Source organism: Esox lucius, chromosome 22, assembly GCF_011004845.1.
Source record: "Esox lucius isolate fEsoLuc1 chromosome 22, fEsoLuc1.pri, whole genome shotgun sequence".
Classification (NCBI taxonomy): Eukaryota; Metazoa; Chordata; class Actinopteri; order Esociformes; family Esocidae; genus Esox; species Esox lucius.
Genome location: NC_047590.1, coordinates 25,115,329 through 25,133,343, shown reverse-complemented (window position 1 = coordinate 25,133,343; position 18,015 = coordinate 25,115,329). Strand labels below are relative to the sequence as shown.

The 18,015-nt window shown below is 43.4% G+C and overlaps 1 protein-coding gene across 6 annotated transcripts in view; it reads left to right on the top strand.

Annotated features, from left to right (window-relative positions):
* The window catches only part of si:dkey-9k7.3 (circularly permutated Ras protein 1), a 110,765-nt gene that overhangs the window by 51,326 nt on the left and 41,424 nt on the right, over positions 1-18,015 (top strand). For 5 of the 6 annotated variants that reach the window (XM_013133062.3, XM_013133061.3, XM_013133063.3 and 2 more), the window contains one exon: positions 6,194-6,283. The exons of the other annotated variant lie outside the window; for it this stretch is intronic. In XM_013133062.3, the coding sequence (XP_012988516.1) occupies positions 6,194-6,283 (90 nt within the window). The remainder of the gene's footprint in view (positions 1-6,193; positions 6,284-18,015) is intronic. 6 annotated transcript variants of the gene reach the window in all.

The following is an 18,015-nucleotide window of genomic DNA, read 5'->3' as shown; positions in this document are numbered from 1 at the left end:
AACACATTTCAAAAAATGTAGGATAGGGGCATGTTTACAACTGCATTATATCATTATAACAGTACTCTGTAAGCATTTGGGGACTGAGGTGACCGGTTGGAAGACCAGTTGAAATGTATTCCCCTTCTGGCTTGATATAGAATTTCAGCTGCTCGACAGTTCTCCTTTGCCGTATTTTTCTTTTCATAATGTGCCAAATATTTTCAATGGTTGACAGGTCTGGACTGCAGTCAGGCCAGTTTAGCACCCAGACTCTTACTATGGAGCCATTGTTATACATGCAGAATGTGGTTTGGCATTGTCTTGCTGAAATAAGCAAGGCCTTCCCTGAAAAATACATTGTCTGGATGGCAGCATAAGTTGCTCCTAAACCTGAATATATTTGTTCAGCATGTTTATATATTGTTCAACGGTGCCTTCACAGATGTGCAAGTCACCCATGACATGTGCACTAATGCCATCACGGATGCTGTCTTTTGAACTGTGCGCTGATGAGAAGCCAGATGATCCCTCTCCTCTTTAGTCACAGCAGATAGGGCAACTATGATTCAAATTTTGATTTGTCAGACCTCAGGATAGTTTTCCATCTCACCTCAGTCCATCTTAAATGCTTGGGCCCAAAGAAGGCGATGGACGTTCGTATCTTGTTAACGTTTGTATCTTTGTATGGTAGAGTTTTAACTTGCATTTGTGGATGCAGCGACGTACTGTGTTCACAGACATTGGTTTTCAGAAGTGTTCCTGAGCCCATCCAGTGGCTTTCCCATATTGGTTTTCTGCCTTGTCCCTTGCATACAGAGATTTCTCTGGATTCTCTGACTTTTATAATGATATTATGCACCTTAGATGATGTGATCCCCAAACACTTAGTAATTCTTCACAGAGTTATGTTATTCTTACATTGTTGTACTATTTTCCCACGCAGTCTTTCACACAGTGGTGAACCAATCCCTATCCTCACTTCTGACAGACTCATCCTCACTAGAATTATCTTTTAATACCCAAGCATGTTACTGACCTGTTGCCAATTGAACTAATTATTTGTGTGATAGTCCACCAGGTTTAGTTTTTTAGAATTACACAACTTTTTCAGTCTCTGTCCCAGGTTTTTGGAAATGTGTTGCTGGCATCAAATTCACAGAAGTCATATATTTTTCAAGGAAAAATAAAATGTCTGTTTCAACATTTGATATGTTGTCTTTGAACAATTTTCTATTGAATATAGGGTTTAATTTATTCAGACATCATTGCAGTCTGGGGTTTTTCAAAAACCCCTTAATGATGGAAAAGATTTTGTGTCCTGTGACGTCGCCCGGCATGGCGCAGCCGGGGCCCCACCCTGGAGCCAGGCCCGGGGTTGGGGCTCGTTCGCGAGCGCCTGGTGGCCGGGCCTTTCCCCATGGGGCCCGGCCGGGCCCAGCCCGAACGAGCGACATGGGGCCGCCCTCCCATGGGCTCACCACCCACAGTAGGGACCATAAGGGCCGGTGCAGAGAGGATCGGCGGCAATCGAAGGCGGGGGCCTAGACAACCCGATCCCTGGACAAGGAAACTAGCTCTAGGGACGTGGAACGTCACCTCGCTGGCAGGGAAGGAGCCTGAGATTGTGCGTGAGGTTGAGAGGTTCCGACTAGAGGTAGTCGGGATCACCTCTACGCATGGCTTGGGCTCCGGAACCACACTCCTTGAGAGAAGATGGACTCTTCACCACTCTGGAGTTGCCCATGGTGAGAGGCGGCGGGCTGGTGTGGGTTTGCTTATAGCTCCCCAGCTCTGCCGCCATGTGTTGGAGTTTACCCCGGTGAACGAGAGGGTCGTTTCCCTGCGCCTACGGGTTGGGGATAGGTCTCTCACTGTTGTTTGTGCCTACGGGCCGAACCGCAGTGCAGAGTACCCGACCTTCTTGGAGTCTCTGGGAGGGGTGCTGGAAAGTGCTCCGACTGGGGACTCTATCGTTCTACTGGGGGACTTCAACGCCCACGTGGGCAATGGCAGTGACACCTGGAGGGGCGTGATTGGGAGGAATGGCCCCCCTGATCTGAACCCGAGCGGTGTTCAGTTCTTGGACTTCTGTGCTAGTCACGGTGTGTCCATAACGAACACCATGTTCAAGCATAAGGGTGTCCATCAGTGCACGTGGCTCCAGGACACCCTAGGCCGCAGGTCGATGATCGACGTTTCATCTGACCTGCGGCCGTATGTCTTGGACACTCGGGTGAAGAGAGGGGCGGAGCTGTCAACTGATCACCACCTGGTTGTGAGTTGGATCCGATGGCGGGGGAGGAAGCTGGTCAGACTCGGCAGGCACAACGTACTGTAAGGGTCTGCTGGGAACGTCTGGCAGAGTCTCCTGTCAGAGAGATCTTTAACTCCCACCTCCGGCAGAGCTTCGACTGGATCCTGAGGGAGGCTGGAGATATTGAGTCCGAGTGGACCATGTTCTCCACCGCCATTGTCGAAGCGGCCGCTCGGAGCTGTGGCCGTAAGGTCTCCGGTGCTTGTCGAGGCGGCAATCCCCGAACCCGGTGGTGGACACCGGAAGTAAGGGATGCCGTCAAGCTGAAGAAGGAGTCCTATCAGGCCTGGTTGGCTTGTGGGACTCCTGAGGCAGCTGACGGGTACCGACAGGCCAAGCGGACTGCAGCCCGGGTGGTTGTGGAGGCAAAAACTCGGGCCTGGGAGGAGTTCGGTGAGGCCATGGAGAAGGACTATCGGCTGGCCTCGAAGAGATTCTGGCAAACCATCCGGCGCCTCAGGAGAGGGAAACAGTGCCCTACCAACGCTGTTTACAGTAGAGTTGGGCAGCTGTTGACTTCAACTGGGGATGTCGTCGGGCGGTGGAAGGAGTACTTCGAGGATCTCCTCAATCCCGCCGTCACGTCTTCCATTGAGGAAGCAGAGGAGGAGGGCTCAGAGGTGGACTCGTCCATCACCCGGGCTGAAGTCACAGAGGTGGTTAAGAAACTCCTTGGTGGCAAGGCACCGGGGGTGGATGAGATCCGCCCTGAGTACCTCAAGTCTCTGGATGTTGTGGGGCTGTCTTGGCTGACACGCCTGTGCAACATCGCGTGGCAGTCGGGGACAGTGCCTCTGGGATGGCAGACCGGGGTGGTGGTCCCTCTTTTTAAGAAGGGGGACCGGAGGGTGTGTTCCAACTATAGGGGGATCACACTTCTCAGCCTCCCCGGGAAAGTCTATGCCAGGGTTCTGGAGAGGAGAATACGGCCGATAGTAGAACCTCGGATTCAGGAGGAACAGTGTGGTTTTCGTCCAGGCCGTGGAACACTGGACCAGCTCTATACCCTCTACAGGGTGATGGAGGGTTCATGGGAGTTTGCCCAACCAATCCACATGTGTTTTGTGGATTTGGAGAAGGCATTCGACTGTGTCGCTCGTGGCATCCTGTGGAGGGTGCTTGGGGAATATGGGGTCCTGGGTCCCTTGCTAAGGGCTGTCAGGTCCCTGTATGACCGAAGCAGGAGCTTGGTCCGCATTGCCGGCAGTAAGTCAGACTTGTTCCCTGTGCATGTTGGACTCCGGCAGGGCTGCCCTTTGTCACCGGTTCTGTTCGTAATTTTTATGGACAGAATTTCTAGGCGCAGCCAGGGGCCGGAGGGTGTCAGGTTTGGGGACCACACGATTTCGTCTCTGCTCTTTGTGGATGATGTTGTCGTGTTGGCCCCTTCAAGCCAGGACCTTCAGCATGCACTTGGACGGTTTGCAGCCGAGTGTGAAGCGGTGGGGATGAAAATCAGTACCTCCAAATCCGAGGCCATGGTCCTCAGTCGGAAAAGGGTGGCTTGCCCACTTCAGGTTGGTGGAGAGTGCCTGCCTCAAGTGGAGGAGTTTAAGTATCTAGGGGTCCTGTTCACGAGTGAGGGAAGGAAGGAACGGGAGATTGACAGACGGATCGGTGCAGCTTCTGCAGTAATGCGGTTGATGTATCGGTCTGTCGTGGTGAAGAAAGAGCTGAGCCGCAAGGCGAAGCTCTCGATTTACCGGTCAATCTACGTTCCTACTCTCACCTATGGTCATGAGCTTTGGGTCATGACCGAAAGGACAAGATCCCGGATACAGGCGGCCGAAATGAGCTTTCTCCGCAGGGTGGCTGTGCGATCCCTTAGAGATAGGGTGAGAAGCTCGGTCACCCGGGAGGAACTCAGAGTAGAGCCGCTGCCCCTCCACATCGAGAGGGGTCAGCTGAGGTGGCTTGGGCATCTGTTTCAGATGCCTCCGGAACGCCTTCCTGGGAAGGTGTTCCGGTCCCGTCCCACCGGGAGGAGACCCCGGGGAAGACCTAGGACACGCTGGAGGGACTATGTCTCCCGACTGGCCTGGGAACGCCTCGGTGTCCCCCCGGAAGAGCTGGAGGAATTGTCTGGGGAGAGGGAAGTCTGGGCATCCCTGCTTAGACTGCTGCCCCTGCGACCCGGCCCCGGATAAGCGGAAGAAGATGATGATGATGATGATCATCGCAGTCTGTTTCAATTTACATTTTACGCAGCGTCCCAACATTTCTGGATACGGGGGGTACAAAAATAAAGCCCAAGGGCTCTGGAAAGGGGGGTGAACCCCTGGGAATAACTCCTATATAGTCAGGGTCCGGACTGTGTGATGGAATGAGACCAACCACTGTTTCCTGCAATTGCTGTAATAATAATGGTTCAGTTTGAGTATTCAGACTTTTGTCCATTTGTTTCTCTAGGACAGTGTAGTTTAAAACATGCATCCCTATGGGTCCCGTGGACCAGGATTAAGAAACCCTGCTCTAGTACAATTCCACACATATTATGACAGACAGATAGGAATGGATTTACAAACGTTCCAGTCTCAATTCTGACTTCAATCCACTTTAACAAACCTAAAAGAAAGTTTAAATATTCTATCCATCAAAGATTTTCAAACAAATGTACCTAGATTTGTTACAAAAAAATACAAAGAAATTAGAAGGTAAAGAAGAAAGTAAAAAGACACCCTAACTCTTAAGGTGCTATAACAGTTGTGCATAGTTGGTAGAATATTATTCCAAATTATTTACAGCTGTAATGGTTGTGAAGTACTTTTAACTAATTAATCGCACTAACACAATCAGTACATCCTTCATTTATATTTCTATAGTTTCTTTCTCTTTAAAAGAAACTAGTTATACTAAAATAGTATAAGTGGGCATAATCAAACAAAACTGCAGATACAATTTTAGTTAGACACTGGTGTCCCTTGCCCATTTCAAAAATGTAATGGAGGATCATTATGGGGTTGTCTGTGATTGTTTCTATTTCATTGTATGTCTATGTTTCTACTGCATTGTATGTCTATGTTTTGAAATGTTCTCTTGAGTATTTTGTTTGTTTGCTTAAACTGTATGTTAACATGTTTACACAGAGCACAGCCGTAAAAGAGTTCCAGGTCTCAGTTTGTTTTCCCTTTTCAAATAAAGTTTATAACAAAAGTAAAGACATGCATACCAGAATCGTCTGTTAGATTAAAATACTTTTTTTTTTTAAACAGAATGCAGAGATCTTAGTCTGACAAGAGACCTTTTGAGGATGCCACCTGTCTGACTAGTCATTTGTTCACTTCTGTGAAAAATATTTACATTTCTTTACATTTGTTTATTAATAATTGTACCTAAACTGTGTGTGTCAACATGTATAAGCTGGGCTTAGCTGTAAAAGAGACCTTAGTCTGTGTCTGTATTCCTTGTTGAAATATAAGTTTAATAATAAAATAACATGCACACAGACATTAAACATAAAAAGCTGATTCTCCTCACCTTCATTTATTATTTTAACTAACTATGTAAATGTATTCATGTATTATCTAAATTCTGTCTGTGACTCCACCATAAATATAGAAATAATAAGCTCTTTTATTATTCTGCAGAGCCTAACTACTGAATGGTTTGGATTAAAGTCTAGTAATTAACAATGGTCATTTGGTCAAGAACATTCACCTTTGGGCGATGAGGTGCCAGGCAGTTTTATTGTTTTACTATTGTATTTTTTATGCAGACTTACAAAGAAATCCTAGTGATTATGGTAATTTGGTGTTAGAAAAGTTGAGGTACAAAACCTGTTTGCATACCCTATTTTAATTTCCTCAATACTGGGCCAGGCATGGAGCTGAAAAAGTTGGAATATAATATTTGTTTCATCTTCATGTTGTTGACAAAGTATTTTGTTGCTGTTGACAGAGCATTCAGGATGCCCTCCAGAGGGCGTTGTCCTCTCTGCTGCAGACCTCACCTCACCGCAGAGTCGCCATGGTTACCTTCAATGATGAGGTAGGAGAAGGGGGCAGGGAGAGAAAAAAGCAAGACACATATCCAACTCATCCATAGTTGCAAACAATAAGGCACGCATTGTTTTCACTAGTATCCCTATGTGACCAAATATAAACATCATTCATCTAAACCAGTGTTTCTTAATCCTGGTCCTCGGGACACAAAGGAGTGCATATTTTTGTTTTTGCCCTAGCACTCACACAACTGTTGCTATAGGAGTATTGTCTGATGTGCATAAAAACCATTACAGCTGAACTAATGGGTGCCAATTGGAAATATGTTCCTTGGGAACATTTTCAAGATTTTATCTCAAATGGGGTGAGTGTCATGAGCTTGCAAATGTGGAAGACTCAATAGCACCACCGTGTGGTTGACAGAAAATTGTAAATGTAAATCGTTCTTATCATCTCATTGTAGTCAACATACACTCACCTAAAGGATTATTAGGAACACCTGTTCAATTCTCATTAATGCAATTATCTAATCAACCAATCACATGGCAGTTGCTTCAATGCATTTAGGGGTGTGGTCCTGGTCAAGACAATCTCCTGACAGTCTGCTCAGTTACTGGGATTTTGCCTTGGTTCTTCATGGAAAATGCCTTGTTGATGCTAGAGGTCAGAAGAGAATGGGCCGACTGATTCAAGCTGATAGAAGATCAACTTTGACTGAAATAACCACTCGTTACAACCAAGGTATGCAGCAAAGCATTTGTGAAGCCACAACACGCACAACCTTGAGGCGGATGGGCTACAACAGCAGAAGACCCCACCGGGTACCACTCATCTCCACTACAAATAGGAAAAAGAGGCTACAATTTGCACAAGCTCACCAAAATTGGACAGTTGAAGACTGGAAGAATGTTGCCTGGTCAGAATCAGAATTTGGCGTAAACAGAATGAGAACATGAATCCATCATGCCTTGTTACCACTGTGCAGGCTGGTGGTGGTGGTGTAATGGTGTGGGGGATGTTTTCTTGGCACACTTTAGGCCCCTTAGTGCCAATTGGGCATCGTTTAAATGCCACGGCCTACCTGAGCATTGTTTCTGACCATGTCCATCCCTTTATAACCACCATGTACCCATCCTCTGATGACTACTTCCAGCAGGATAATGCACCATGTCACAAAGCTCGAATCATTTCAAATTGGTTTCTTGAACATGACAATGAGTTCACTGTACTGAAATGGCCCCCACAGTCACCAGATCTCAACCCAATAGAGCATCTTTGGGATGTGGTGGAACGGGAGCTTCATGCCCTGGATGTGCATCCCACAAATCTCCATCAACTGCAAGATGCTATCCTATCAATATGGGCTAACATTTCTAAAGAATGCTTTCAGCAGCTTGTTTAATCAATGCCACGCAGAATTAAGGCAGTTCTGAAGGTGAAATGGGGTCAAACACAGTATTAGTATGGTGTTCCTAATAATCCTTTAGGTGAGTGTATATCTCTCCTTTGAAAATGAATTCACCATTTGAAGTCCCTGAAGTCAAATCTATTAAGAATATATTCAACAATTCTTACTACTCCTTGCAGGCACATTATCCAAAATGTAACCAACAAAGTTAACATTTCGATTGGCAGTTTGATTAGACTCAGTCATGTTCACTACATCAGCTCCAGTCTCAGACCCGGGTAGACTTAAAGTCAGTGTATTTGTGTCAAACTCCCCATGTCTAACAACAGTCAAAAATATTTGTAAAATGGCAGAGTATCTTTTAGCCTTCTCATGTAAATCCATATCAGGCTTCAACAGTATATTGCAAATCGATGAGTCATTTTCAAAAGATTGCTGTACGTTGGTGCTAGTTGTTTTGGATTCTCGCTGTTTTTCGAAATGATGTTGTGGCACCAGAAAAATGTTATTACCATGATCCTTGTTGTTTAACCGTGTCTTGTTGCAATTACACTGGTTAGGAATGGAACTGCAATGCTTAATAACGATAATAGAAAAACATATTGGTTGATGGTTTTTCTTTTATTTGTGACTGAAGTGTTGTTTCCTGACATGTTGAATTTTTCTCTCTTCACTTTATGCAGTTGCAATTCTGTCAAGGCTATATTACAGTGCCTTAGATTAAGAGCAATTTCACAAAGTGATAGAATGAGGTCTGTTGAAGCGGTTTCTAAAATTGACTCGCCGGTGCCTTAAACAGCATCTTCAAAAGTGCATTTAGACATGATCAAACTGTTCCCAGATGGTTGTCTTTTGGTGTTGTAGCCTTAAAGTCTATATGTAAATAACTAAAGGGTGGGTGCATTGCATCTTTAAAACTTTCCATGAAGAACTAAGAAAGGCTGGGGTATGTTTGTCTTCCTAAATACTAATCTGCTGATTTTCGCGTGGGTTTTTAAACAAGATGAGATAATTTGTGTTCAAGTTAATAGTTCTACTAGATTTGCAGACAAACCTGTTTTGGACAAGGTAAATTGCACTCAGGTTACGGTGGTGTGAATATTGTGTGAAAACTCTCTCCATCTACCAACTCTCTGGTGGACTTTTCATTAACACTAAAACCGCCAGGCATTTTTGACCACCAGAGACCACCAAAGTAACTGCCTGAGACGAACGCCGTTTGGTCTCATTAGCATACGAATAGTCCCTATTAGCATGGACATTCTCCTCCACAGCATCACCATCCAGCCAGAGCATCAGTTCATCTCCTAGGTCATCATCAAAACTATATAGTTATAAGTCTAAAAATTATGAATTACAGAATTTGTTTGTTTTAAACAGTAAATGAATTTGAAAAATACAAGAATGTGTTTGTATTGAAGGTCTCATCATACGAAAAAAATAAAAACAGAATACATAGAAGAATTTGGTCTGAAATTAATCGTCTGTGAACAGCATGACATCTATTTTTTTATAGCAGGTAGACCTGTAAAAGTAATCTCCCTCACCTTCAACATTTCGTCATACAGTGGTTGCCAAAATGAATAAACTCAGATGATATTCTGAATTTATTTGGAGAAAACAACATCAGCATTATCAAACAACATCTTCACAAAATAATTTTTACCCAAGTTACTAGACCCATTAATGACGCAGCTGAATGGGTGTTGAAGTCGTGGGTCAACCCCACTATCCATCCTTGAATGTGATTTAGTACCCGTAAGGCCTTGTGCTTACCTTTTTTTAAGGTTTTGTTAGAAATCGCCGGTTTCGTATAGTGGTCAAATAATGTAGAACCCGTATCAAATCGAGGGAGAAGTTCACTCACGTTTATTGGAAAATTGCAGCACAGATGTCATTCGGTGAACGTTCCATTACCTTCTCACTGTAATGTTGGTTACCAGCTAGCCTATACATTAAGGGCGTTTCTAACTAAGACCATGTCTTTAGAAGTCAACCCCCATGCCATATGACCATCGTAAACATTCCTGCAGAGAGCTAAACAAAGAGGTTTCTGTTGTTCTCATTATCTAGGCACATGCACTTCCAATGAAATGTACATTCATATTGTAATTGTTAATGCTCAGATTCCACAGTTTTAAGGTTTTACTCTTAACCTATAAATCAATACATGGACTTGCTCCTACTTACCTTGCTGAAATGATCCAGCCATACATACCTACACGTAACCTTAGATCGCAAGATGCAGGCCTTTTAATTGTACCTAGAATTTCTAAACAAACAGTTGGCGGCAGGGCCTTTTCTCATAGAGCTCCACTCCTGTGGAATGATCTGCCAATTAAGGTTAGAAATGCAAACTCAGTGCAAACTTTCAAGTGTCTACTAAAAACTCATCTCTACAGCACGGTTTATAATTAGGTGTAGCCTGGCCCGGGGGCGTGAAGGTGACCAGTAGACTTGATACTGTCCACCCTTGCTGTCTTGCCAGGTGGGCTCTCGTCGCCACTGGGATGCCCTCCCTCCAATGCCTTTCGGGGGAAGACTCACTGGCTTGTTGTTGACTCTCTGTTGCGCACTTGTGCAATTGGGCTGTACGCTGCTAGCAATACTCGGCCCTCATTCAGGGGGGTTGCGGTTGGTGGGTGGCCCTTTGGTTGATGCCTGGCAATGTGGGTGGTTTGATTTCCTGCCTGTTGGGCCCTGTCCGGGGCCTCCCCCGGGTAGGGCCACAGTGTCACCGGATCCCCCCGTCTCAGTTCCAAGGTGTTACGCTGCTATATTATTGTGCTGGGGGATTTGAGGGATGTACTACTAACTTCATCAGTCTCCTCCAGTTTTAAATTTTAGGAGGAGATGAGGTCCTGGTCCACACCTGCGGATTACCTGGTTTGGGGGGCCCGTTGCTGTCCCTGTCCTTGTCCACCTGGTCATACTTCTGACCTAGTCTAAAATCAAATAGACTCTGGATTTAGCCCAGAGAAATGTATTTATTATTCCAATTGGACTCTTAATATATCACCCGGGACACAGCCAGAAGAGGACTGGTCACCCCTCTGAGCCTGGGTCCTCTCTAGGTTTCTTCCTAAAATTCGACCTTCTTAGGGAGTGTTTCCTAGCCACTGAAATTCAACACTACTGTTGTTTGCTCCTTGGGGTTTAATCAGTAAGAATGCATCAGGCTTCAGAAACTTCCCCAACAATCCATCCTCTTGATACCATGTCAACCCTTGGTATCAAACCTTAAACAGATCACTCAGTAGGATGTAGACTGCAACAAAACAGTACTCTTCAACAACATGACCCAGTCAATATCAGTACCCTTGATGATTAGAGAACGGAACAAATCTGAAATGTCTGGATCCTCCTTTACATTCTTCTAGATCATTACCTTCCGTACAAAATCCATCATACAGAACCATAACATAGTACAGCAAAAACTTTTTTTTATGTTAAAATCATCATAAACACCTATCACTGAATGCATCCTTCAATTAGTCACTGTTACAAAGTTCTCTCATGCCAATTACTCGATTCACTGAAAAGTCCTCTCCATGGTTCCATTTGGATGTACTTCCAAAGTCATCACAAATGTTCTGCTCCTCCAAACGTCAGACAAGAACCATTTCTTTGGCATGTCGGTGTAACAGAACCAAAAAGTAAGATATATATATTCCAAGGTGTTGTCCTTCACAGCTCAAATGCAGACACAGCTCTTGCTGTCTTCATTCTAGCTGTTTTATCAGCCAGGCCAGGAAAATCTGTGTTCTCCCTTGTGAACTCCAAGATGACCAGTTTTAGCTAAAGGCTCTAGAGCTAAAGGCCATGTAGAAAGTGACTGGTTACGAGCAACCGAAAATTCACTTTTCCTCTGTGATTTCAATTCACTGTGTCTAACCCTTTAAACACTGCAATCCTCCTGTAGCGTGTCGTCGACCCCAGGTTCCTCTCTCAGCTACCTGGACAGCAGATGAGATGTACCTGGTATGGACCCAATCAGCGTAGCATGATGTTGTGCAGTAGCTCTTTCCTACACCTCCATCCTCTCGGTCGGAGGGTGCCTTCTCCATCACATTGCAGAATCATCAGGACTCGAATCAGTCCAGCTCACAGGAACTCAGCATCCTGTAGACGTGCGGCACCTAGACGTGCAGTGCTCCAGAGTCGACTCCTCTCACAGTCTGTCTGTGTGTCTGTGAGATCCATCTCACCTCAGCCACCTCACAGTTGTCCTTTTAAGCCAAGCTCAGTCTCTCTCTGGGCTCCAACAACTCCTCTCTTGTCGAATCGCTTTCAAGTGTCCTGTATCTGAATGTGTGAATTATCCTTAAGAAGATTATTTACAACTGCACAGTACATCATCACATCAGTCCATTACGTTAGCTTGTTGCATCTCGCTGATACATTAGAACCACACACTATCAAACGCTCAAACCCTATATTTCCAATGTCTCTCTACTTCTTTTGTCCAAATAGAGTAGAACATTTGAAATCAATAACAGTATCGTTAAAACATTAACATCTCTGGTGCTTCTGTTCTGCTAGTGTAGCAAAATAACAGAAGAACACAATTTCACATATCTCATTACTGTTCCAAAAACTCATCAGTTAAGATAGTTTGCTTACATTGAAGTACCACTCTCTAAGAGCAGTTCATGAACAATTCTCAGTTCACCTATATAATTTACATCTGATTGTGTTGTATCGGAACTACAATCAAATTCACCATTGTTTCACATAAAGGATCAAATACCTTATTTCAAATCAAACATTTCACACCATCTTGAAGGTCAGCTAACATAACTGTTATTTAGCCTAATTTCTCTACAAGATGAAACTTAGTGTGAATGTCTCCAAGTCTCTTCTTATTATCCTAGCACATCAAAGACACTCTGAAATCCTGTCATAAATCATGACCCCCCCTTTTTACTCCTTATATCACCACAGGGCTCTCCCTGGAGTGGGGGGTGGTCTATTAACCTAAGGATAACAGACCCTGGTCTTGAAGAATGTTCACCTTATCAATGAGGGACACTGTTGTTATCTTGAGAACCAACCCAGGCCAGACAATAGTGAAACAAACTTTTTTTTCTTCTCATCATTCACCTCAAAGAAACCTCTGTTAACCATTAACTTTCCAATGATTGCTTAGGACAGAAATTAAATTAGAATACCCAATTTTGATAATGTCTGTTTCTCTTCTAAAGAGTCCAAACAAGTTAAAATCCATCTCAATCTGGTTTCTTGTGTCAGTGAGTGGAGTGCTACAGTGGGTCTGTACCTCTCTTTATGCAATTTTAGACTATGTAAGAATTCTCAACTTGGTTTCCAGAAATATAACTTGATGCAGAATTATCTTCTCAATATCAATTAAAACATGGCAATATTTAGTAAACATATAAGAAATAACAACATGTGCTCCCTGCACGTTTTTACCCACTTATTCCATAATGCATAAGATTAATATGATTACTTCTAATCAAATATTAAACTAACTGAACAGTAACACACCCATCAAATTAGTTATTGCTTAGCTAAACCATTTCAAAATGATAAGATGTATTCCACTCAACCAAAACCATGTTAGATTTCGCATAAAACATACTTTTCAAAAACCCAATTTGACAAACCAAATTATTCGCGTAACTTCTTTAAGTACCTATTTAATTTGCTTTGAACTCTAAGTTTAACTCTTTTCCACTATATATAATCATTTCATACAATCCCCCCTGCTTTCAAGACAGAGTCAACGACAAATGACTCCAAGCTTGAAAGCAGAACCATTACAGAACCGAAATGAAAAAGAAAATCGATAGTTAGGAGGAATCTAACATACATCCAGTACACGTCGCAAACTGAATATCCAACCAAAACAACCGAAAATAAGAAAAACATCCTCAAAGGAAATAAAAAACTGTACCACACACACGGTCGCTCGTGTGAAGGAAACATATCGAAACATCTCCCAAATTAGCATATCAAAATTAGCATTTCCACAGGCAATGGCCAAACTAATTTGAGACCAACAAACATCATGACTCAATTTACCTCCTAAAGTCTAGGGAATTTTCTCAATTTTAGATGTAAGTCCATGTCATTCAAAACAGTGGCGGTCAGCCAAAATTGCTACTTTCACGCATATCTCATGCAAAGAAATCTAATTTGTACTAGCTATTAACAATGTTGGATGACTCAAGGTCTCCACCCTTACTACAATTTGATCCAAAATCATAAATGTAAACATTAAAGCAACCAAAAGGAAAACTAATTCAGCTTTCACATAATGTTTTATCATCCCAAAACTGAACATGCTTGTGCTGGTAAAATTACCACGGGTGAGAACAGGCTGAACACTCAAATTCAACCCATAGTAATATGCTACCTTGATATAATGGGAAAGGTTGCTACTCTGAGCTCCACCCATTCATGGTAGGCCATTAAAAAGGCCAAATGTTCATTTATGGTCCTCAGACTATCCTATAAATTTAGCCGACATCGTTCGTTAACTGAAGATTTTAGATTTAGTGTCCAACCTATCTAATATTTTCGCAGTTTGTAAAAATGTGCTTATCATTATCTATACAACAACTCAACATTATGGTGGAAATTAAGAAACTCTAAAGAATGGTGATCCAGGCAGAAAACAGATTCATCACGTCACTATAATCAAGGTACAATAAGTAATCCAAAGGAAAACTCAATGTAGGCCTTAAACACTGTTACATCAATACCCTATTTATTCACAAATGTACCATTCCAGAATTTAAATTCCATGAACAAGTATCATGCGTTGGTTGTAAAAAACACAAGTATTATCCCAGTTATCGTTGGTAAATACATATAAGAGAAACTATATTATTTAACCAAACTCAATTTAGCATTTAAAAAAAATAGGTTATCTAATTTTGTGGGGAGTAAACTTGCTTTGGCTGTGTAACCCTCTTCATAGGCCATGACTATTGGATTCAAATGCGGCCCTCATGAAACACAGCGTGTCTCCTTATGGTTCAAGTCTATCACCAGGTGGATACTTCATTCTACCACTTATACAATATATAAGGAGAGCGAAAACACAATACGATAACCTTTCGTAAGACAACCATGAAACTATTTTACCAGATTAGAAACTCACTGTACCAAATTCTAAGTCATCACTAGGTTTCAGACTACCCACTCGTGCTAGCGAACAGCTCAGCACACAACAGTCGGCTACCACCTTCCTTAAGGCCTACCTACATCGTGGTCAGACCCCCCTTGAGGCCTTACGGTTTTAAACATTATCATCAACGCAATAAATACGTTTGACTCAAAATTACAAACGTACACATGACAAAGCACAACAAAACAGGTTATTTCCTGAATACCTATTAAAACATGGTCAAGCATGACAGAACAAACCAGGCTATTTCGAATGCCTATTAAAACATGCTATATAACATTCAAGTGCTTCTCAAACTACATGTAATATTCAATTAAATAAGCTTGGCTGTCACCGAGGAAGGTGATCAGGTTTCCTTGATAAGTTCCAGCTTCATTTAATGGTTAGGCACGATACATTTTAGGAAATAAACATTTAAGAAAATCAATGATTATGAAAGCACACCTCAGTTTATAGTATCGTCCATGATTCCAGAGACCCCATCTTGAGACTACTGTCGTTCCCATAGTGTACCAAATTAGAGAAGCAGCATTATACCAATTACCAATCTATCCCATTTATTAAATTTAAGACATTACTTTCGCATACACCCCAGTGGACACCAAACAAAGCAAAACCTTGCGATTTCAAAACTTCCAAGGTAACAACAACCTTGAACAAATACACATATCCCACCAAGGAACATACAATGCAGCCAATCGGAACCCCCGTGCACAGGGATTTCCAAAATGGACAAATGCATTTACTAGATGATGACCACAAACAGATAATGACAAATGCCCGGGACTCGGGCCAAAATCACATACAGAACAAACACAAGTGGCGCATATACAACTTCTGTAGCATAACTACTGATCCAAACATAAGCTGGCCAACAATTGCGGCAATTTACAGGAGCAATCCCTACTCCCTTACAGGCACTGAAAGTATGAGATCCAATCTCAATTGCATATTTAAGTCCAACCTAAATTGCAGATTTTCAAGCAGTCCAACCGCTTATAATCCAGCACTAATCGCAACGCAATAGGTTAGCTGCATAGGAATGGTTGTCAGGCCTAACTACAGTCGCTATTAACCAAAACACCACACTTCAACATCCAAAACCATTATATACAGGAGCACGCTATACTCCATCACGCAGTCCAACTGCTTATAATCCAGCACCCATCGCACCGTAATAGGTTTGCTGCACGGGAATGGGTGTCAGGACACGGAACAAAAACGACATATTTCTAACTACAGTCGCCCTGACTGCAATACTCCAAAACAAACTTCTAGTCACCATACTTTCTCAAATCCATCTATCAACTTCCACAAAACCATCAAATCTGACTTACAAAAACCAACCACATTGTTTACTAAAGCATATGAAAACTGTATTAAGGAACAATCTCACCGGTTGATGCTCCCCCTGGTCCCCTGTCTGACCGTCCGCACCCCTCCCTCAGGCGGTTCAGCGTTCCTGCGTGTTCCCGTTGGATCGCTCATGGCGAGGCCAAAGAGAAACCGAAACTGTCTCAATTCTCGAGGGAACAATACGTCTGTAGAGCCGTTGTCTTGATTCGCACAGGCATCTTCCCAAATCCAATGTCCAGTCGAATATCCAGTGGTAGCTTCATAACTTTAAACGTAGCAGTTAGCAAAGTTTCTTCCTCAACCCTGGGTCTGTAGTCTTCTTTGGTCTCAGCCGCAAACACCGGAGATCACGGATGTGTACACCTGGTGTGTACAACTCCCCACTCATGGAACTTTTCTTGACTCAAACAACGAAAAAAGTCCATAGAACTTGGCCACGTCGACTGTACGACTCCAACGATGCAGTCGCCGGGAAGGATGGGACCATGTATCGGTCCGGCTGAACTCCGCGGGGTGGGGTGACGGGCGATCAGAGGAGAACGAGCCATCGAACCTGAGCAAAAAAAAAAACTACAACACAGATCAATATACTCCACACAAACTTTCCCAAAGCTTTCCATCACTCCACACCGTCTACACACCGTAGCTTACGCCTTCCACCTGCAACTCCCATACGTTACCACGTCCATCCACCCCCAAGCAGCCCGACAGGCCACGCATCCATCACCGAACGAAAACGCCAGACGTGAAAAACCTAATAACACTCAAAGAACAATTGTTCACATGTCTAAACACCATAAACAGAAACACCGTCGCCGAAAACTCACCACAACGCTTACCCAACATCAAAAGCAGCAAAAAAAACAAACTCAGGGAAACAAACTCTATTCCATTAACAAATCCCATAACCATCCAAACCTAATGTGCCCTAACACAAATACCAGCGCCCTAACGCTGTCATCTCAATCAACGTGCCCTAACAACGTCGATAGACCCGTCGGCCCGTAAGTGAGATGTTCAAGGCCCTAACCTTGTCTGCAGAATTTAAATATGCCCTAACACATACACTTGCGCCCTAACGCAAAAAGGAGCCCTAACCCCAAGTATACTCGCGCCCTAACGCAAAAAGGAGCCCTAACCCCAAGTATACACGCGCCCTAACGCAAAAAGGAGCCCTAACCCCAAGTATACACGCGCCCTAACGCAAAAAGGAGCCCTAACCACAAGTATACTCGCGCCCTAATGCAAAAAGGAGCCCTAACCCCAAGTATACAAGCGCCCTAACGCAAAAAGAAAGTGTCCTTACCTCCCGAGTTCGATATTTAAGTCCGGGTACCTGTACTGAGGAATCCCAAAAAGTAGGAGACCACAGGATCAGTAACCGAGGACGAGCCCCCAAATTGTGATGGTAATTCCATGTATCGACACTCGGAGTAAGGGACACAGAGACAAAGTTCTCTTTGTACATTATTTTATAAATTATTATGCACAGAGACTATTATGATAGACGCGTCAACCGCTTACACAAACATAATCGTCTGAGGAGCCTCTAATTCCATTTAGCTCATTCAACCGTATATATCACATAGGAAAAAGGGGTGTGGTAAGATGCTGCCATCTGTCTCATGTCAATCAAACACATTCCCTTTGTTCTATCACACAAGTCAAATGCTATCTTTCCCCCACCTTATCCTTCCTGCCATAATGTTTACTTCTTCAATTCTAAGAGTTCTTACAGTATCTGGACAGACAATAGATGCCCCCTATGCAAATACCAGATCCCCCACATTCCTTTACCTATCTAAACAATGGGACTCAAGTCCTTTAATCAGTAAGAATGCATCAGGCTTCAGAAACT